This window comes from Elephantulus edwardii, unplaced genomic scaffold, assembly GCF_000299155.1.
Source record: "Elephantulus edwardii isolate Elephantulus edwardi_28Jun2011 unplaced genomic scaffold, EleEdw1.0 scaffold00110, whole genome shotgun sequence".
NCBI classification, from domain to species: domain Eukaryota; kingdom Metazoa; phylum Chordata; class Mammalia; order Macroscelidea; family Macroscelididae; genus Elephantulus; species Elephantulus edwardii.
This window is the reverse complement of record NW_006399860.1, coordinates 4,575,181-4,598,892: the sequence shown is the minus strand read 5'-3', so window position 1 is coordinate 4,598,892 and position 23,712 is coordinate 4,575,181. Positions and strand designations below refer to the sequence as shown.

At 35.2% G+C, this 23,712-nt stretch overlaps 1 protein-coding gene across 1 annotated transcript in view; it reads left to right on the top strand.

Moving 5' to 3' along the window:
- The first annotated feature begins 1,172 nt into the window (after nt 1–1,172).
- Nucleotides 1,173–23,712, top strand: part of PTPRC (protein tyrosine phosphatase, receptor type, C) — a 164,314-nt gene continuing 141,774 nt past the window's right edge. Inside the window, exons 1-2 of the mRNA XM_006892116.1 lie at nt 1,173–1,243; nt 1,407–1,419. Of these exons, the coding sequence (XP_006892178.1) occupies nt 1,173–1,243; nt 1,407–1,419 (84 nt within the window). The remainder of the gene's footprint in view (nt 1,244–1,406; nt 1,420–23,712) is intronic.

Here is a 23,712-nt window from a genome sequence, read left to right as displayed (position 1 = left end):
TGAATTCACTAAGGACATCATATGAATGGTGAAAAGCTTTATTATATAGTAATTTATTAAAATAATGGAGAAAATATTGCCCCTATTGAAGGAAAAAAACCCCTTTATTTATGCAAACATGTAATTTTTCTTTCTTTTATTAATAACATTAAGACTAACTTGGTTCCTAAAAGCAGTAACTCTTGTAGCTAGATTTACTATTGTAGAAGTGACATTTTTATTCCATTCCTAACATCACAAAAGACTCCTGTGAAAGATCTGGAGAGAATCTGTTCAGCTTTCTGAGAGCACTTTTTCATTGGAAATTTATTTGAATTTTGTAACTGTCATATTACCATATTTTGAATGACCTAATGGTAAATGATACTGGTTGCCAAAAATAGCCAGATAGATAGTAGTCTGTTCATTCATCTTGGGCTTCTTAACAAATCAAATAGTGCATTGTTGACTAACTCAGTTACCTTATTATCTCACCAACCTTACTCAGTTATACTCATGATACTTCCATCTTATCATTTGTTGTTGTTGTTGTTGTTAGATGCTATAGAGTCTAGAAAGACTCATAGCAACTCTGTCAACATCAGGTCTGAACCCTGTACAATCCTGTGTCATCCTCACATTTCCTGACACACTAGAGACCTTTGCAGCAGTCACTGTGTCAGCCTACCTGGTTAAGGGTCTTCTTCTAGCATCTATTGGGCAAAATATATTTTTAGAGGAATCTCATTTTAGAAGGAAAATTACAATGGACATTGTAAATTGGTGTTATTTTTTCAGTTTGAAAAACATCTCCTCTGAAGGGAAAATAGCTTGAAAGTTCTATAAGTTCAGACTCATTACTTGAATTAAGGAAGTAAGAGGCCATTGCACTGTCTTTGAACAACTCTCTGACTTCCTGCAAAGAGGACCTTATACAGTATTTTTGGAGAAGTTGGTAAAACTGAATCTGACATCATCACCTCATACATGTAGCTAGCAAGTGGTTTGCTCTTAGTCTACAGAGGAGGAAATTGCTCCCTGTCTGATAAGACAACAGTTAAGGGTACACATAGAGTACTTTTCTTTTTTATTCCGTTTTACAGGGAAAAGCTTGCACAGTGATAACCATTATTTTGCCTTCCAGAAGGACGCATGCTGTTTCTTCAGGACACGGCTGATTTCCAGATATAACCATGTATTTGTGGCTGAAACTTTTGGCATTTGGTTTCGCCTTTCTGGACGTAGAAGTGTTTGTAACAGGTAAGTGCAAGAATATTAAAAGCTCCTTAATGTGTATATATATATGTATGTATTTTTTTTCCTTTTAGAGGAACATTGATTGGAAATAGGAGGCAAAAAAGAGTGAGAAAAGTTTGATGTTAGAAACGAGGAAGACTGCTGTGAGATGGTCAAGGCTGCTGTTGTAGATCGCCAAGCCCTGCTCTGTTATGTGACCAAACACTTCGTTACTGTTTTTTGCAGGCACATTGGGGGAAAGAATTATAATTAAAACCAAAACATTATTTGATTATTCGTTCACAAGCGGTACCAGAGTATTACAAAAGCGATGTTGGTGACACCACCGCAAAGTTATGAAAATATGAGGAACATTTTAAATCACAAATTAGGTCTGTTTTATTGTTTTCAATCAAAAACTAAAAAATATATAAAAATATTAAAGTCACAAGAAGGCGTTGCTTGCATGTAAGCTACTCCGCCTCTTCAGACAAGAATTTTGTTTCCTCAAAATTTGGTCATGAGTGACATTATTTCATTGACTTCTTAGTTACATGATTGTTCAAAAAAAAATTCCATAGGTTTGTAATTAAAGAGTAACTCTCTGCAGTCTTTTCACAGAACGTTTTTAAGGTCAAGCTTTTGGTTGCTTGTTAATAGTTTTAATATCTTTTTGCTTTGGAAAGTCTGTATAGCCACCGCCCTTCCTGGGTGATGGTTAACTTATTAAAATCTTGAGGAAATAAAAGTATTTAAACTCAGAGAATCATGCAAATGTCTGTTCTACAGGAAGTTGTAGCCATTGGAGCTTGAGTACCTATTTATGTTTGAGATCTTTGCGCCTTTATGGTCTATTTGATGGACATTTCTAGAACCTTTTTTTTTAAAAAAAATTGGATTTTGTGTGCATTTAAATTCATTGCTTAGAGGACCTACTAAATCGATAATTAGTATTCCTCATGTTACAGGGTCATTGTGAGTCAGCAGTGACTCAAGGGCAGTGAATGTAATTCCTCTTTATGATGTGTCCAAAATCCTTATTTTCTAATTGAAAGGATGTAGAAAGGGTGTTCTTTTTTGGAAATTCCAAACAGGGTACCAAGGGGAATAAAGGAAAGAGAAAAGTATTCTTTTCAAAATTCTTGCTTGTGAGTATAAGCTCTGCTACAATTTTCTCTTCCCCTACCCAGTACTTTCTTTTTCTCTAAAACAGTACTAATCACCTCCTAAGCGTGTTACATTTGTGGTTTTATACATATACATATACATATATATATATATGTTAGGTAGTTAAGATGCATAGAAAAGATGGCTGAAAAAAGTCTATATAGATGTACAACCATTGCTTTAGTACAGAAAATGCTCAAAAATTTTTATCTTTATAAAACTGTTTATCTCAATATTTTAAAAGAAGAATAAAGTAAGATTGAATATGTGTTTTTTCATAAATCAGGTCATATCTCCATTACAAATTGGTGCTCAGCAACTACTGAAAATCATTTGTACATGACCATAAATAAATGTAAACTATATTGTAGGCCGTACCACAAGTTACCATGAAAAATGTCTACTCAGTATATTAAAAGTGTTGTTATCAGAAACGTCTTTTAATATACAATAAAATCAGAATTTGCTGGACTCTAAAGGGATTTAAGTCTACTTTTTTGAATAATTTCTATTAAAGAAGTGGATAGCATTCTGCAGATTTATTTTGAGAGACCAAATATATCCCTGATTACCTTGATAAGTATTGAGAGCAAATTTTCTAATAAGTATTGTTAAGCTTGAAGCAGATCTCTAGTTTTGGACTTCAGCCTACAACTATTATTCATCATACTTTCAAGTTCTGAAGGACATGCTGTGGTTCAAGGTCTAATTTAGAAAGTTGCTGGTGTTTACAAAGGCATCTTTTTCTTTGTTTACAACATACATGACTTAGATTGCGTGTTTTATTTTAATGTCTTAAAATTGGGTTCAGTGTCTACAGGATAGTTTAAACTTAGAAGGAAAACTTTTGTGGTATGTACTCTAAAGGCCAAAATTAATTGTGTTGAATGTAGTAAGGGATAAATGTGTGTACAATTCAGACATTTTATTTAATATCTACAAGCATGGATAAGGCCATGCTTTCCTAGAGCAGTGACAATGCCTGGCTCAACTTTATACAAAAGTTCCCACTCTCTTTTTACTCTTACTGTTTGCCACAACAACTAGAGACAAAACTTCATTACAAATTTCCAAGTAAGGCTGGAGGAAAATGATCATTTAAAAAAAATTGCTTATAAATGAGTGCTCTCTCTAACAAAGGTCTGGTCAACCTATCACTCCCTAGAACTACAACTTATTTCCAGGAAATAGGTATTCATTTTTTATGTCTATGTTTAAAAAGAACTATCTCCTGCTACATGTGTTCACTGTACTTGGTCTATCGCAAGTATTTAATGCAGATTTTAAATTTCATTTCTTAAGCAAATCTCTTTAGAAGTATTCTACAAATTGGAGAGTTTAGGGTACAAATTTTATTATTTATTGATTTTTTTTTTTTAAGAAAGAAAAAATCCTTTCCTAAGAGAGCTTTGGTGGCCTGGTAGCAAGGAACTTCTCTGCAATCCCGTAGACGTGTGGTATGAGGCCACCAGCTTCTCCACAGGAGGATGAGCAGTCTCCTCCTGTGTGATTAACTGCTTCTGAAAACCCTCCGGAGTGTCAGCGATGGCTTGGTTCCGACTCTACAGTCCACAACAACGACAGTGTACCCATGACTATTATCATTATTAGAATCTGAAATACATTTTGCTGTAGAAAAGGAAAGATGAGAAAATAGTAGATTTCAGTTGCCTTCATCTTTTGCTCTAAGCAATTTTGTGCAGAAGCAGAGTGGTCAGCTTAACTAGGTTCTATCTGTAAAGCTATTTGATTCCTTTAGCATTGACAACTAATACAGGAACCTAGCTATCTATCTATTAGCTATCTCTATCTATCTATCTATCTATCTATCTATCTATCTATCTATCTATCTATCATCATCTATCTATTCCTTCCCCATTTATGTGTATACTGGAGACCAACTCTATATTTATCTGTCTACCTACTTATCTATCTATTCTTCCATAAAAATTCTTGTTGTTCAAATGGGTAAGTGCTCAACTGCTAACCAAAAGATTGCAAGTTTCAAGCCACTTAGCAGCTCTATGGGGAATTCTGGTACCCGAGTTCAAAGAGAATTGTGCTGTTAACCCCAAAGCTCCACCTCTCTGGTGATTTGGATCCACTAGCTGCTGTGCAGGAAAAAACCAGGCAATTTCCTCTTGAGTGATTTACAGCCTCTGAAAGCCTACTGGATGACCAGCTATGAGTGAGTTCCAATTTGATGGCAATGAGTTGAATCGAGTGTTTCTAGAGGAGAAAGACTTGGTGCTCAGCTTTCAAGAAGTTATCATCTCTGTAGTCAATTTTGACCCACAGGGACCCTATATGAGATTTTTTTTTAGCTGTCCATCTTTAAAGGAGGATATTTTTCTCCCATGGAGCAGCAGGTGGATGTTCTAGGAGAGTTTTATTGTATCATATGGGGTCTCTATAATTCAATGGCATCCAACATCAATGACTAATAACTTACAGGTCCTCCAAATGTTCTTACTTTCTGAATGTTGGAGAACGCTCTGGTGGCATAGTCCATAGGTAGTTGTGTTCTAACCCAAAGAGAGTTCCTCTCTGAGCATTCAGATCCACCAACCACAGCAAGATAAAAGATGGACAGTTGCCTTCTGTGTTATTTACAGCCTCTGACAAACCTACTGTGGGGTCAATTATGAGTTGATTTCCATTCACTGATGAGTGAGTGAAAGAGTGGCAAGAAGCTGTGCTCCCAGCCCAATGGCATGCCGAGCTGTCACCATGAAGAAGGATGAAAAATCTCCTCCTGTGTGAATAACTTTCTCTGATAATCTGGCAGAGGGTCAGGTATGGGTCAATTCCAACTAGAGTGTACACAACAATATGACATGAGCTTTAGTCTTTGTTTGTAGGAGCCTTTGTGTTGTCTCCAACTCATGGTGACCCTATGTGCAAAAGAGAGAGCCATGTCTGATCCTGCACCAGTCAGTGCACCAATTCAGTTCACTGAGACTTTCTCTTTACTTGCTGTCCTTAAACATTTCTATTCTCTATATTCTGGGTTCTTTATCATAACCCGTTTACTACCTGTTGATGACCCTAATTCTTCATCTCTAGATTAATCTGTCAGAAATGTGGAACCCTTCTACTTTCCTAAATCTACACAATAAAATCCTCCCCATTCTCGGAAATGCATTTCTACTTCTTTGTTTCTGTTGTCATAACCTTAATCCTTGTATTTATGTTTAACTTGTATCACTCTAATAGTTTTCTAATCTGAGGTCTAATCTAATCTAAGGTCCAAATACTTTCTTTTTATGCTTTGTAATGAAGATAATTATAGAAAGGCTTCAGACCTTTTGTTCATAGGGTCACTATGAGTCATGCTCAACTCAGCAACAGTCAATAATAACAAATTTAAGTAAATAAAAACAAGAAAAGAAAACGAAAAAAAATTAGAAAATTAAATTTAAAAAGTTTTCAAATATCTTATTGTCTTTGGAATAATTCTACAGTTGTTACCAGATCACTAGCTTCTGGGACAAAGTTTTTTTGTCTGTCTGTGTGTGTGTCTCTCTCTCTTTCTCTCTTCTTTCATAATTAACTAAAATAACAAGCAGCATATAAGCTCGGCACTAGTTTCTCTATTCTCTCACCCCCCCCCCCCCCGCCAGTCCTTTAGGGTTCTGCACACATCCTGTCTTCTCTCTGAAGTCTCTCTTCTTCCACCATTCCACCCCCAAATTTCTCTACAAAATGGAACATTTATTGTCACCTTTTCCCCCCACATATTGTCTCCATTTACTATTCTTGTTAACACCATACTCATTATGAATCCATCAGAGCATTTTCTGTCAATCAAGCCTTTGTGAAAAAAGAAAGAACCTCATAGAGCTTTTTGCTTTGTATCTCTTTCAACTAATTTATGACTAGACTTAAAATAAATTAAAAAAAATAAGGTCAAAATGCTGCTCGTGGTGACAGGAGGGGGAAATGCAGGAAAAGAGGAGAGAAAGAGAAAGAAATATGAGATAAAAAATATAGCCAGAAGGAAAGTGGAAGGATGGAAGTAATGGATTAAATTTACCTAGATTCATTTCACTTCTGTGAATCTATATGTTTACTGGACTTTTCTTCTTCTTTTTAAAAAATTTTCTTCTTTCATTTTTTATTTTACCATTTGTGAAAAATGATTCTCTGAACTGCTTTAGAAAAGGGCAAAAATATTTCCTATAAATTTACCTTAAGCTTCTGTTGGCAGTTTTTTTCCCTAGTGGCACTTGGTGGTTCTGGTTTTCTGGGTTGTTGGTTGTTTTTCATTTGGTTTCTTTTTTTTCTTTAATTTTAGTACAAATGCTCTTAGAAAGAACTGGAAGGAGTGAGAGTGAAGGAGTAGGGTGACACTGACAGAGACAGGTCCAGAGTGCTGCTATTGCTAGTGATGGGGAAGGTTAAAGAAGGCAGGTGACTGCTGGTGTGCCCTATGGTTTGTATTATGAGCATACAGGAAGCTTGTAGAGTCTGAGAATTGCTTCTGACTAATAATGTGATAATGAATTTCAGTCTCAGTAGGTAAAGAGCCTTGATTTGTAATCAAGGTGATGAATCCTATTGGTGCAGACACACTGTTAATGAGGGCAAGATTTTACACACAGATCCTGTGCGAAGTAAGTCAGATTTGCACAAATAATTTCTCATCACTACAGACCTTTCCCCGCCCATGTCATCTTATATAATTTTTCTTAGTCAGTATTTATGTGGAGAAAATAGGAATAGATATTTAGGTTTATTTTAGTCTAAATTTCATTTCAGTTTAGCCTAATTTTCTTTTTCTGTACTAGATATTCAACTCATAGTAGTTATTAAAAGCTGTGAGTTTTACATACTTGAAGCTAACACTGTAGAGAACGATATTGGGAGCAAATACAGTATTCTAAGTCATTCTTGCAGCAACACGATGCTGTGTAGTTCACAAGTAGCTAGAAGAATGAACAACCCACAAAAGCTTATTTCTATGGAGTTCGAACTAATTTATAGCTGACGATTCTCATTATGTTCTCAGTTGTAAATTGCATGAGAGATTGTCTATCTTTCTTCCAAGGAACAATTGATGGATTTGAACCACTTGTCTTTTTATTGGCACCAGAATATACATGTATCAAAATATAAATATTAATCACTGGGTTTTGTTTATACAGCCATAAGCAATATTTTGATTAGAAAATACATATGTTCTCATTTATGTTCTCCCCTAAAAGCTTACTTTTAATCAGTATTCCTCTTTATAGGTTAGCGTGCCACTCCTGTTTCAGTCCATCCAGAGTCTGGAAATGGCTGGCTGTTAGTGAATGCAAGAGGTTGCAAGGGGTTCTTTGTGTAGTCACTTGCCAATTAGACAGAGGAATTGCAATATCCAAAGCACTTTATTATAGACCTGGGAGAACTATGAGAATCCTCCCCCGAACTGCCTCTACTCTGTGTAAGTATGGTTATTAGCTTTTTATACTTAGGTTAGGTGTTAATCTTCTTAACATATTAATTACCATTGCTAGTTCAAAGCTAAAGGATTTTTGCATTCAAAAGGATAGTCTACATACAGTTCCTAGTAAACAGACAACTTGTGATATAGTTTACAAGTGACTAAGAAAAACAGTTTCAAAAAGTAAATACTAATTTGGGAAATATACATTTCCTCTCCTGGCAAACAGGCAGCTTCACATATATCTGAGAAAAACACAACTTTAGGATTCTTACATACAGTTTCTAGTTAACACACAACTTGGGGTACAGTTTACAATTGCTAAGAAAAGACAAATACTGTTTCCATGAAGTAAGCATTTCCCTTCCAGGTAAACATATAGCTTAAAGTATTCTGCATGACTATAATTACAGCAGGGTTTTGTTGACCAAACAAATGTTATTTAGACAGTTTGACCAGTTTTGCAGGCTGGAAAACCAGGATGTTAAGTTTTACAACTATACCACGTATTTTAATATTTCTGAAGTTATTAATAACATCCTATCAGCTTGCTTAAGCAGAGGGCTGTGTATTCAGGAATCACAATAAAAACAGAAAAAAAAAAATTTGATTAAAAAAAAACCTCCAAAAAATCCCCCACAACCCAACAAACTCAACAAAAACTTTCCTATAGGACAAGCATCCAACTCCAACTTAATCACATAAGCAAGCATCTTCTATGAAAATCTATAGGATTTCCAGTTGATGCCCTTCTGAAAAGAGAACTAACCAGACTATCACTATACACCTTAGATTCTTCACTGAAGACCTGAGGTCCAATAAAGTGTCCACTAGAAATAAGAGAAAGATTGATAATCTCTGCCCATAAACTGCCTTGGAAAATAGATGGAGGTTCATATGAGTCTTATTTGATTCAATGGTAATTTGTTTTGTTATAAAATGAGGTATTGGATGGCATAAAAGGTTAAGAATTTGACTCACAGCCATGAAAACATTTTGGAGCAGTTCTACTCTGCAGACATGAGTCACACTCGACTTGGTGTCAACCAACATCAATAGCTACACTGTGTTTAAAGATTAAACTTTTGCTTTTCCATTGGAAATAGGACAATAAATGTTTGAAGTGGAAAAGCCACTTTACTGATATTTAACTTCTATATAAATTCCATTTATCATAAAATTAGAATTGCAACCCAACAGTACCCAAGCAAAATGATTGCCATTAATATACAGAAATTGTTACTTCCAACCAAAATACGAGCAACTGGAGGAAAATCACAATCCTTCTTGAAAAGCAATCTGCTAAGGTTTGAGTAGCGTCTTCTGCTTGTTACTGAATGCAAGGAGTTCTTTCCATAGTCAATTGTCAATAAGTCAGACAGTTTGCAATATCCAAAGCACTTTATTGATTATCTGGGAGGACAGAAAGAATCTTCTCAAAAGTTGCTTTCCCATCTAAGAGTCATCATTAGTTTTTATATTTGAATTAGGGGTTATAGTTCCTAGTTAAAAAAACAAACTTGTGATATAGTTTACATATGACTGAGAAGGACATCTTCAAAGATAGAAATACTAATTCAATTACATATAACTTGAATAAAACATCTTCAAAGAAAAAAATGCTAATTCAGTTACATGTAACTGAGAAAAACATCTTCAAAGAGAAAAGGGCTGATTCAATTATATATTACTGTAAAAAAAATCTTTAAAGATATAAATGCTAATCCAGAAAAGAATTACATACAACTGAGAAAAACAGTTTCAAAGAGGTAAATACTAATCCAGGAAAGATGCATTTTCTTTCCTGGAAGACAGTTTAAATTATTTTATATGACTAAAGAAGGAAGATTAGAGTTCTAGAGCAAATAATCAATTTTTCAGGCTGGAGGCAACTGATATCAGTTTTACAACTATACTATATGTTTGAATAATACAAAATTTATCAATACCACCCGATCATGCTGGCCAAGTGATGGAGTTGAACCCAAATACATGCGGTTCAACCAGCAGGTGCTCTGTAGGAGAAAGACGGACAATGTCTTCCCAATTCTTCCCGTGTGATTTCAATACTGAAAATCTGCTAGAGGGCCAGTTATGAGTTGGATTCAATTTGATGGTACACATAAATAACATAAATGCTTGAATAGAAGGTAGAAGTTGAGGGCATCCTAGCACCCTAGTTACATGAATTAATATAGGAACAACAAGCCAAACGAATGAAAATCACTGACATCAAGAGGAAACTCTACTTACATAACTAGAAAACGTAATTACTCTGATATTCAAGGACATAGCTTGGATAAATGGATATAAATAAAATAATGATAGTTGATGTTATCGGGTGCCACTGACTTATAAAGTTCTGACTTATGATGACTATCGCAGAACAAAACCATGACTGATCCTGTGACAGTTTCACAATCTTTGCAGTGCTCAGGCCCATTGTTGTAGTAACTGCCTTGAGAATATTATTGTTTCTAAATGATCCTTGATTTTTCCAAGCGTAATGTTTCTCTCTAGATACTAGCCTCCTGATAATAAGCCTAAATATGTCTAAATAAGTATAATATGTGTGAAGAAATTTTGTCCTTTCACTTCCGAAATGGCTTGCCTCCGGAAACTCTATGTACGAACAGTGCTCAGGCCGTTCGTTCATAGGGTCACTATGCCTACGACTCGACGGCATTAAACAACAACAACAAGAAGGATTATTCAGGCAACATTTCTAACCAATAAATGATACTAACGGGGATGTCATGATAAAAAAAGTATGACCACTACCTTTTGGATAGCATTACTTAAGGAGAAAAATCAATAATTTGCTTGTTGTTGTTATGTGCTATTTTGTCTGAATTGACCCATAGCTGACCCTCCAGCTGGTTTTCAGAGGCTATAAATCTCATTGGAAATGATTGCCTATCTTTCTTCTTTGGAGCAATTAGTGAGCTTCAATTGTATGTCTTGGGGTCATTAGCGTGACTTTTTACTATTTAATTAATAATATATATGCATATTAAAACCATAAATACACAATGCATAAGAAATGAAGTGTAAGTCGTTCCAAGCTGGGCGATATCATTACATTTGGGATAATAAACATTTTGAAAGTTACCCTGTGAATGTTGTGATCTTCATCCAAGGCTTTTTGCATCTTTGAGATAGTTTCCTCACCAATGTAGTACTATAAACAGTACTGAAAAGCATTAAATTGCATTTACACTAACCAATGACATCCCAGCAGACAAAGCTTAGTAATTCAAGTGTGATTCCAAATTACTTATCTTTTTTTGTGATTCCAAATTACTTACCTTCCTTTTAAAGACACTAGCAGTTTATATAGGGAAAGATTAAGCTTTTATGGTAGAGCTTTTATATAGGCCTTGGACCCCTCTACTTTCAATAATATAGAGAATATACTGATCCGATAATTTTTATTCAATTACTAGAAACAAAGCTTTTAACTAGAATATTTCATCATTTGTCCTTGGGGAGGAATGCAACAGAACAGGTTCCATTAAGTTTATTTCATCACTTGAACATTTTTATACAGTATAAATTATATGAATAATGTAGAAAGGGATGTATTCTTAATATGAATAAAGAAGATCAAAGGGAAGTTGAGGTCTTTGAATTGTGGCTCTTGTGAAGAGTACTGAATATCTCAGCAACTGCCAAAAGGACTAACAATTCTGTCATGGAAGAAGTGAATCTAGGGTGTCCCTTACAGGAAAAGATGGTGAAACTTCACTCACATACTTCGGGCATGTTATCAAAAGGGTCAAGTTCTTGAAAAATGACATAGTACTTGGAGAAAAAGAGAGGGTCAGTAAGAACATATTGACAAAGTGACTGCAACAACAGTTTAGGGACATTATAGGCTGTGAGGATGATACAGGAATGAGCAGAATTTCAAACTCTTGTACGTAAGGTAGCTATGAGATATAGTCAACTCCAAGGCATCGAACAACAACAACTAAAGATCTGTTCTTATGAACTGCATTCAATGGTATCATGTTCATTTAATATTTGCACTTATTATATTAATGAATCAATTTTTATTCAGATCAAATCTTACTGACTATAGCTTACAGATTTAAAATTTTTCCTTTGTGGTCATTTTTTTTGTCAAATAACATAGATCCACATTTTACTTAAATGTGCTTGTGCGAAACCAATACCTATAACAAGTGGCTATTGTGTGAACAAAACAAGGGACCATTACATGGCTAAAATTAGGAAAGTTGTGTACCAGCGTTGTATCCTTCCTCCATATCTATCTAATCTGTATGCTGAGCAAATTATTCAAGAAGCTGACTTCTATCAAGAAGAATGTGGTATCATTCTTGAGGATTAGATTGGAGGAGGGGTTAGAGAAAGACTCATAAATAACCTGTTTTATGCAGATAACACAACCTTCCTTGCTGAAAGTGAAGAGGACCTGAATCACTTGCTGCAGAAGGTTAAATACTGTAACCTTCAATATGGATTGCATCTTAATGTTAAAAAAAAATAAAAAACAACCAAACAACCAAAATTCCTTGCCGCTGGACCAGTAGGCAACAGCATGAGAAATAGAGAAAAGATTGAAACTATCACAGCTTCATTTTACTGGAATCCATAATAAATAAACTTGATTTCAGCAGTCAGAAGATCAGGAGACAGATTGCATTGAGAAAATCTGGGGTGAGGGACTTCTCCGAACTATTAAGGAACAATAATTCCAGTTTGAAGACTAAAGGGCACCTGATTCAGGCCACGATCTTTTTAGTCACTTGCATCTGAAAACTGAACAATGGATAAAGATGATAAGAGAAGAATCGATACCTTTGAACTATAGTGTTTCAGAAGAGTACTGATTATACCATGATTGCCAAAAGAACCAACAGATAGGTCTTGGAGAAGGTGCAGCCTGAGTACCCATTGTAGGCAAAGGTAATAAAGTTTCATCTCACATACTCTGGGCATGTTACTAGGTGAGGCTATTCCTTGGTGAGAGACATCATTCTTGGAAAGGTAGAAGGAAGGCAAAGGAGAGGAGGACTCTCCAAAAGGTGGATTGACATAGTGACCACACCGGTGGTCTGGAGTATGTCAGAAATTGTGAGGCTCATACAGGGTAGGACCAGTTTCAGATCTGTTACAGGACTGCTATGAGTTGTACTTGACTGCATCTGACAACAATATTTTTCTAAAACCAAAAGAAAGACACTCTTGTGTTAGATTTATCAATTGTCAGTTGCATTGTTTTTTGCAATTATGTGTTACATGAAAATGTGAATTCCTATATTATTCATGTCAAGTTTTATATTGGGCATTTTCAGCCATTTTCAAATTTGATTGTGTCAATAATTTCTGCTGGGAACATTAATTTTGAGATTGAAAGCGTTTTCAACCACACTGCTTTTGAGATTTTGAGAAAATGGGAAATTTAAAAATAATCCTATTACTGCTGTACAGTCTAGAATTGCTGTGCTTTTGAATTTTTATTCCTTTTTATGGTGTTCTGATTCATTCACTTACCTTGCGCCAACTTCCTATTCCCTGGTAGAACTAAAAAGAAAAACTGAATCAAGCCATAAATACAAAATAGTCTCAAAGTAAAATGGTAGATCAGGTCATAGTAAGGGATTGAAATATTCCCTACTGATCTCTCTGCATTAAGGTAAAATGATAGTGACTGAAAAGTAAATTCCAGGATATTTCTCTAGCTTTTTCTCTGACCATGCTGAGACATATACCATGCATGCTTCTTACCAACTTACATTTCCCTAAAAATGTATTTTCCTGTTTCTGAATTGGCTGAACTCTGAACTCTGACTAAGGAGTGTTGGTGGCCTAGTGGTAAGAAGCTGTACTGTAATCCCAAAGGCATGTGGTGGAATCCATCAGCTGCTCTGTGGGAGGATGATGAGAAAGCTCCTCCTCTGTCATTTACTGTCTCTGAAAGCCTATTGGAGAGTCAGCTATGGGTCAATTCCAACTCAATGGCACACAGCAAAAATAACAACAAACTATTGGCTATGCTGAGTGCTTGTTTGAGTTTCTTTCCTTTCACACCTTTTCTCAATTGAGGGAATGGCAATTGTTTTAAAAATTCAATTCAGAGGCCACTTCCTCTGAGCAGTCCACCTGCACTGCCACATTTTTGACATGTGGAGATAATCTGTGTCTCCTGGTAGCAGTTTAGTTTATGAATGAGATCAGTGAATCTCTGCTCATTCATTGGTTCCCACAGGTGCTCAGCAAATATTGGCTAAATGAATAGGTTATCTCTCAGTGCAACTTTGTCTGTAAAGAGTACTTAACAACTTGTCACAACAGTTTTTCTTCTATCCTTCGAAGTTGCTACTTAAATGAATTATTCAAGGCAAATCTTGACAATTCCTGTAAATTGAGGAAAGGAGAAAATGACTGACAGTCCTTGCTATCCACTCCCTCTCACACCTCCAATCTCTCTTGATTCCATGCTGTGCTTAAAGTTATATATCCCATTTCCTCCTCGAATTTAAAATTAATTGTTCTAGGAAGTTTGAAAATATAGAATTGAGAAAGAAGAAAAACAATATTTCACAGATTTCTGGTGTCCAAGATGTATAATCCTCCGGTGTAGCCCATCTCTCTGGTCAGTCAAATTTAATTACAAAATTAATTTGATTAACCAACATTTTACAATTAGGATAAAATATTATTATGCTGTGTCGTTTAGGAATACCATACCCTTATGAAGGCTATTTTCTCACAGGGTTGTAATACCCTGGAGATTATGATTTAGCATTTCCAAAATCTCCATCAGCAGTACAAGCTTTAGCCCCCAAAGTAATGTCTCATAACACATAATTATTGACTTTTTCCTCTATCTTAGATGTGCATTTTTAAAGGTATCTATTTTTAATCTACACACATATATGATTTTCAGATGTAAAAAATTTTGAATATGCTTATTGACACTAATGTATTGCCTAAAGGCATCTAACGACAAATAAAATATAACTGAAGTTTAGATAAGTTAGAATTTTACCAGTGCATGGGTACTCCATGGCCTAGTGGTGAGAAATGGTGCTAGAATTCCAAAGACACATGGTTCAACTCCACTGGTTGTGCCATGGGAGAAGAATAGACAGTCTCCTCCCTTGTGATTTACTGTCTCCGAAAACCAGCTAGAGGGTCAGCTGTGGGTCAATAATGACTCGACGGCACACAACAACAACCTACGCATATAGTTTGAGGGAAACAAGCTTGGAAGCAGGAATGACATCTATTCCATAATAGCTTGCCTCTGGAAACCCTATGGACCTCAAGAAAGGACAAAAGTTATACAGATGTCCAGGCCTTTTGTTCGGTAGGGTCGCTATGAGTCGCCTACGACTCGACGGCATTTAACAACAACAACAATTTATTACTAATTTAATATTACTAATAACATATACAGCAAAATGAAAAGATGGTCAGAAATGAGCTTTGCTGTAACTCAAGTATCTTATACATTGAACTGGGGGGAGGGGGTAAAGAAAAAAATGCAACGAAGAATGAATGAAAATCCAAAATCTCTGTAAATGTTCATTAAAATTAATACAATAAATCTTTTTAAAAGTGAAAAAAAAAGGTGGGGGTGAAGAACTGATGAAAATGAAAGCAGTATATCTCCAAGAATAAATCCAGTCTCCAATTTTGGAACTTTAGTTGTAGAAGTTTTGGAACTGTTAAGGAATGATATAAATTGGTTGTTATTTCATAAAGAAATTCAGGACAATACCTGATGGATTAGTCAGCAGTCTTGATTATTTTTGCTTATTTTGTGATTTATCTGAAGACAAAGAAATAAAGACAAATATTATTTGGGGAGAAATTATAAAGAACACATGTACATACTATAAAATAAATCTTGACTTCTTAGAGTGCCCTTTAGAGGAGAATAAACGCTGCTTCATGTTGTGTTTGCAAAAAGTTTGAGAGATTTTTTTTAACCAATAAATAAGGCAAAAACCAAAACTAATTTGAAATCAATTTGAGTTCTTTAAAAGCACCCATTTACTAATGGATGACTGTGTAACGCTCATCCAGTTAAACAGACCATACCCAGGGACTTTAATCTGTTATATTTGCAAAGCAAAGACTGGGAATATGCTCCCCAAAATATGATCCTTCCAACTCTATGGCGCAAAGTTTATTCTGCTATCCTGAAGTTGCCATGAACTGTAGTTTCTCAGATGTCATTTGTATAGAACTTACATTTAAGTTTCATCTGTCTGATTTATCTATCTATGTCTTGGAGAGGGAACAGCAGAAGTGCTCTTTGGAGGCAAGGAGGATGAGGCTGCACCTCACATCCATTGAGCATGCTGCTAGGAATGGCTCTTCCTTGGAGAAGGACATGATGCTGGGAAGATTGCAAGGTCGGCGAAGGACTGGAAGACCTTCGACCAGGTGGACTGACATGTTGACTGCCACAGTAGGCTCTAGAGTGTCAGAAAGTGTGAAGATAGCATGGGATAGGACGGGGTTTAGATCTGCTGTTCATAGGGTCTCTCCGAGTCCTACTCCACTCTCTGGCACCTAACAATTATATATCTTTTTTTAAAAATTTTATTTTAATGAAAGTTTACAGAGACTTTGGATTTCCATTCATACGTTGTTGCACATTTTCTTCCCTACCCGTACCTCCCCCCAGTTTGCTTTTCACTTCGAAGAGAAAAAAAAATTTTTTTTCATTGTTATACAATCCTCCTCACAAGTTCACTTCACTATGCAGCTCTTATTCTGGACTCATGAAAACAATACCTAATCATATATTTCTTTTAAGCCATTCTCTCCCTCATCTGTTTCGATGCAGTATACATTATTTACCTTCTTTTTTTTTTAGATTCCCCCAAGCCCGGGGTCAGTCCCATTTTACAATAGTGGCACTATGTGGTATTTGGCCTTTTGTGACTAAGATATGTATCTTTTATGAAAACTTAAAAGACTTATTATTTGTCTTTACTCTGAATCCTTACTAAAACTGAGGTAGTACAATCATCTTGAAAAGGAGATGAACCAACTTTAGGACTGATTTTCCCTCACCAAATTTATTTTATAAGATTGCATGCAGTAAAAGCCATTGGATAATTCACAAAACTGTCTAGATGTGGGGTTTTGAAGTGCAAGGGAAGGAATTTGACCTTTGCTAAACACTTTGATCAAGGAAAATACACAAGGTTCTCATCTTATTTCAGGAAGCATAGATACCACAGAGTCTTTCATAGTCATCCAGAGGTATAGTAAATGTATCAGGTAGACTATTTTATGATCTACTGTCCCAGAGATAATTTGGTGACATGAAAATAAAAGAAAAAAAATGTGTGTGGATAAATTAAGGCTAACAATGCAGTAACTGAGACCAATATTCTATTTTTACTGTCTTTAAGAGACTTAGATTTACAAATCCTTTTACGTTTTTATTCTAAGATTTTAAATTACATCTGACCTTAAATATCTCTAGTCTTCAATAATATATATTTTGATGTTCTGAATTTATTTTCTGGCACTTAACATATTGCCAGATCTGTAATGGTTAATAAAAAGTGAGTGAAGGAGAAATGATCAATGGATAAGATACATGATGAAAGCATAAATAACAATAATAATAAAAGTCAGAGAGCTAATGAATATAATTGAAAACATAAGTAATCTTAGAAATTTTGAAAACAGACAAGTTCTACTTTTAAGTCAATTAACAAGTTGATCTTTGAAGTCTTGCCTCTATCCTATTATGAGCTTGTCAATCACAGGATATGGAGACATGTTTCATAAAGTTGCAGAAAAGTAGCAACAGTAGCTCTATGACAGGGTAATTACAAGGATTCAATGAAACATTTACTCAAGAATTCAGTAATTGTTTGTGGAGCACATACTGTGCACTCATTCACTGGCTTAAAGCAAAACAACACAAAAGAAAACCAAACAAAAATCAAATTAAGTCTGAAGATTTGATCTTATCAAGGTAAATTAATGAAGAAGAAAACAAAATAATAAATGAAAACCTTTCCACCACCTGTAAGTGCTATAAATAAAACTGAAACATGTGATAATGATAGAGACACACCAGACTCAACGATGGGTGTTCTTTTAGATAGAATGGCAAGGGAGGCTACTTTGAAGGAATGTCATCGTGTTATTTATTTGTTGACGGGGACATGGAAATGAATGCTAAGAGGGACAGGACCTGTAGTTCTGTGGTCTTTTTATAAAGACTGTGCAAAAATTAAATAAATAGATCTGGAGAAGACTTACAAAGGAGACTAGATGCTTAGATGTTCCGGTATAGTGTTCAGAGGGTTGGGTGAGGTGCAGTAGGCTTTAGAGAGAAGCAGGACGCAGGCCCTTGAAGATATTATAGGGAATGAGGGGAATTTTTACTTCACCCTAAATGGAATGTGGAGAAGCTACATGGAATTTTAAAGTCGAGAAGTGTCTGAATATTACTTGCACATTAAGGAGACTGTTCTGGACTGCTCTGAAAAGATCAGAAGTGTGTCAAAATTGGGAAACTAGTTAGAAAGTGATTTAACTGATGGGAGAGAAAAGGTGATAGTAATAGGAACTAAATGTTGGCCCTGAGCGTGCGAAGAAAATTAACTTACATAAAATCAAGGGAAGTTACTGCACGGAAGAGACACAGAAGGTACAGCAAATAACCTATGGTTTTTTTCTTGTCCTTAAGCAACTGGGATGGACAACTAAGCCAGTGGTGATCATTGGTGTTAGCCAAGGACACTACTATGGTGTCTATATTATACTAATATACTAATATTCATTTAAAAAACCTGTGTTCTAATTAGACGGTCAAGTAGAGGAATCAGCAAATCAACTGACTCGATTGGTTTTCCAGTGGAGAGACCTCAGCAGGAGACAAAGATTAGGCAGTCACACTCAGATAAGGAATTTAAAGCTAAGGAACTGAACATGATAGCATAGGGGGAAATGATTGGATGGAAAATGTGGAGGACTTAAATCTGAGCCTTGGGCCACTCTCTATTTGGGAGTCAATCAAGAGCAGGAACCAGAAAAGAGGAAAGGATGGCTTACGGGGGAAAACAGAAAAAAGAAATCGCTTAATTGATTCATTTTATAAAGCATAATGAATGACTCTATGAAACACAATGAGAATGAAGAATAGTGTGAAACACAAACAAAATTTGCATGTAAACCAGTATAAAATAAAAATGAAAATGAAATACAAAAGCAAAACAAAATTCAATAGCACTAGTGGTAAGAAGCTGTACTGCAATGTCAAAGGCACGTGGTTCAAATGCACCAGCTGCTCCACAGGAGAAGGATGGACTCCTGTGCTATTTACAAGCTCTGAAAAACCCACTGGAGAGTCAGCTATAAGTTAGTTTTGATTTTAAGGGACACAACAACAACAATAACAAAGCCAATACTTAGGTTTTGAAGTTTGTTGAAGGTTAATTGTATAAACAAATTATTTCTAAATTAAATTTTAAATCATATATATATATATAGTTATTTTTCTTTTAAGAAAATTTAAAATGAATGTTATAACTTAGAAACACTCAAGCTGGAACTTAATATCATTTATAATTTTGAAGCATATGAAAGGAGAAATCTTTAGGGCAACTTATTGTTTTTATGGACTAGTAGATGATGTTGTTGTTATGCTCTATTGAGTTGCCAGCAACTCATAGTGACCTTATGTACCACATCTCTGAACCCTGCTCTATCCTGAGCCAGTCTCACTGCATCTGACACACTCCCATTATCTCAGTGGCTGTGTCAATCCATCTCGTCCTGGGTCTTACTCTCTCGCGCTCTTTCTCTACCCTTCCAAATATAGTGTCCTTTTTCTAAGGACTGGTGCTTCCTGGCAACATGCCCAAAGTATGTGAGGTAGAGCTACAAAATCCTTGCCTCCAAGGATCAGCTTAATTTTACCCTTTCCAGGACACGCCTCTTTGTTCTCTTGGCAGTCCATGGTATATTCAGTACTCTTCTCCAGCACCATAGCTCAAAGGCATCAGTTCTTCTTCTGTCATCTTTATTCTTTGTCCAGCTTTCTAATGTGTAGCAAGTAACTGCAAAGACCATGGCCTCAATCAGGCACACATTAATCCCTAGACTGACATTGTTGTTCTTTAGCACTCTGAAGAGGTCCCTGACAGTGGATTTTCCTAATGGAATTCACTTTTTTTTTTAAATTTCCTGAGTGCTAGCGCCTAGTGTGCTGATTGTGGACCCAAGCAAGCTGAAATTGTGAACAATCCTAATCTCTTCTCCATCTATCATGGTTTTGCCAATAATCTCAGTGGTGTTGAGCTTGATGTTGAGCTTCAGTTCCTATTGGAGCCTGCAGTCCTTGACTTTCTGCAACAAACGTTTCAGGTCTTGCTCAGTTTTGGTGAGTAATATGTGTCATCTGCATAACACTGATTATTGATGAGTTTTCCTCCAATCCTGATGCCACGTTCCTCTTCATAGAATCCAGCCTCCTGAATAATCTGTTCTGCATATAAATTAAAAAGATGTGGAGAAAGGACTATCCCTGGCACATCCCTTTCTTGGTTTTAAACCATGCAGGGTTTCCTTGCTCTGTTTCAACTATGTTAAATATTTTGCCAATGTTATCCCATTGAACTTACATAGACAAATCATTTTGATGTCAAGCTTATACTTCCTTTTAATCAACTGAAGAAATTTTGTTAATGTTTTCAAATATTGAGCACACACTTTCCTAATGATCATCTCTTACAGGAGTTAACTGTGAATCTAGTTTCTCTTATTCTAATTTTAATTATGAAAATTGAGAAAGAAAGGGCTCAGGAAACAAAAGGTTACATTTACTGGGTACCTCCTACGCTGAGGGCTCTACAAGGCGCTGCTGGTGCTCTGTGCCATGCAGTTCAACATTTTGTTTGTAATTTTTCAGATCATCACATAAATGTACAGACCATCTTTGGCCAATAATCATACAGAAAAGCAGTTATTATGTGTATACAAAGAGCTGGTCATCTAATTATCATTGAGAATTATTTATGTTCGAGTATTTTGCTTAAACTGAAGAACGGACTCCTCACATGTGTTCCCACAGCTCACTCTTAGTAATTAAATGATATTGAAAAAGCTCAGCACAGGGAGAAGTTGTGCAGTTTTCTCTTCCTGTCTGCTGAAGTTTCATATGAAACTAAGTAGTAGCTTAAGCACATCTGTTTAAAAAGAGTGAGAAAGAAAGAGAGGTGCCAATTTAATGCCAGCAGTATTTTAGCGAGTGGGAACTAGATACGCATGCTTCTAATTCACTATCATCTGTGAATCAGAACACAAAAATGACTATACTGCAGAAAAATCTAGTTGCACATAAGTAGGAGGAGATAAAGGATATGCAAGCCTATGTAAGTCTATCTCAGACGAGCCCAATTATACAAATAAATAGCATCTCTTAGCCATCTCCCACTCTCATCATTTTGAGGACAAAAGTTGACAGAAGGGATTAATTTTCCATCTGATTGAAGAAGGAATCAGCATCATATAACTTTGAAGGGGTGCACTGCCTTTTTCTCTCTGAGGGGCAACTTTTAGAACAGATGGAACCCAGGAACACATCTTTTAGAGGTTCAAGAAAGGAAAGATTCCCACAGGGAGAAACAGCATCAGCGTTTCCAGAGGGACTTCCAGCAGAAAAATCACAAAGCCTTTGAAAGGAAAGCTTTTGCCTCTTCTGTGATTAGGCTGTGGTGTTACATTGAGGACAGGCTAGAAGGCAAGGATAAAAGCACTACTTGGAATGGCTAGTAAGAGATCAAAGGCAAGTAGAACCTCAAGATTCTGGAAGTGGAACAAGTCAGATACAATAGAAGTACTTCAAAGACACGGAAATAAGCACAATAAAAATACCTTTAGTTGTCAAATGTAAAATTTGTGCCAATTTTGTCACTTTCTATTTTTTAGAGGCACCACAAAGATATTTCCTATTAACCTCAATTTAGCTATACATATTTTCCCTAGCTATTTTCATTAGTCCATTTTGGGAAGAAAATAAAAAGAAAACTGTATTATTCTCAAAGAATCCAAAATGAATTAGGGAGGTTATTCTTAATAGATGCATTTTCTGAAGAAAATTAATCATTCATTAGATTTCTGATTACAGATTGGATATAGGAAATGTATGTGAGAATATGTAGTGAAATGGAATACTGTAAGAGATTTATAATATATGGTTTAAGCCCTTGGAATATGATAAAGGAGTGCAGAAATTTTTATTTCTACTGTAATTAGTTTCTCTGGGTTTTCATTCTGCAAGTGGAATAAAAATTGAAATAATGATTTTAAGAAATAAGAAAATGGTTCTTATATATTAATCTATAATTCAAAACATAGACATATATGTTCAATCGATTGTCTTCAAAATGCATTTCTATTTCTAATTAATCTGTTCTGCACAAATATGTCCTTCCTAAAGAGAAATAGACTATGGTGAGGGGCGGAGGAATCAATGTAATCCACAAAGCCATGAAATGATGGAACTTTTGCTCTGTTGTGAAAGAAAATGCTTTTCATGAATCCATCTTTTTGCTAAAAAAGTAAACCTAAATTTTAAATGAAAATATCTACATAAATGTGTTTATGGGGGAAAAGATACCCAATAATATAATATACCCCTTTGATTTTTATTCATTTGACACAGAAAATACTAATTTAAATTAAATTATAATTTATTTTCAAGATTGTGTTGTGGCGTTCTTCGTCCATGGATTTTCTTAAAAATAACACATCTTAAGCAAATCAGATACCAGAACTAGACTTTGATTCTAAACCTCTGTTTTATGGGCTAAACATCTGGATTTGATGGACAAGAAAATATTTCCTTCTTCAACTTTTCTAATAATTCTCTCTTAAAGATACCCATGCTTCATGTTCCTTAATAAAATGACATGATTTCAATATCTACTGTTTTAACACGCAATGAATTATGGAATTTTCAATGGCTTCTTTTTTCTCTAATTAAAAACACTTTAAATTCTCGACAAGAGCCCTCTAAAGCATATTAATGCTACAGATGTTTTCCCTTATAGTGTTAATTGATTTAAGGTTCATCAGAATGTTGTTAAAATGTCCAGAGGTTAACAGGATTGATGCACATGGGTCAGATTAAAATTCTTTTTATGTAAAATAAAATAAGGACTTATTTTCCTCTAATTGAAAAAAAATAATGGAAACAACAATCTAATGTCAAGATTTAATTATCTTGTTTTATAATGGAAGAGGAATGCAAATGAGTATAAGGATTATATGATTTATTGGGAAGGTTTACGCTCACAAGTTGCAATGACTAGCTTTTTGTCATGGGAGGACAGCTATACTCTCTTTTTATCAGTTGTCTTATTTAACAACTATATAAATTACTCTTTGAACACTCTGTTTACAACATTTAACACATAACAAGCAATTTTACTTCATTCTTTCTTCAATACACTTCAATTATTCCTTGCTCCATTTTACATCTGCCTCCTATTTTAAGACAATGATATGGATGGTAATTTAAGAAAACACGTAGGAGCATTTTTTTCAAGTTCATAATAAATATTTGTGTAGCCATTAATCTGAAGAGCAAATAATAAAATGTTTATTAACTTTATAAGCATTTGATTAAACTGAAAGTTTTAAACTCTAACAAGATTTTCTTGGCTGTAGTTAATGATAATGAGTTATAGCTCTATGACTACATAGGGACACTTTAGTCTCAAGGGCTATATCAAGGGTTGTATCTGTGAAATCAAATTTATTTAGTGATGATACTATTTGGTTTTCAATTTTAGAATCTTGGTTTTTTTTTCTATAATTATATTTTATTAATTTTCATAAACATTTACAGAGATTTTGGGCTTCCACTCATACATTGTTGCACTATT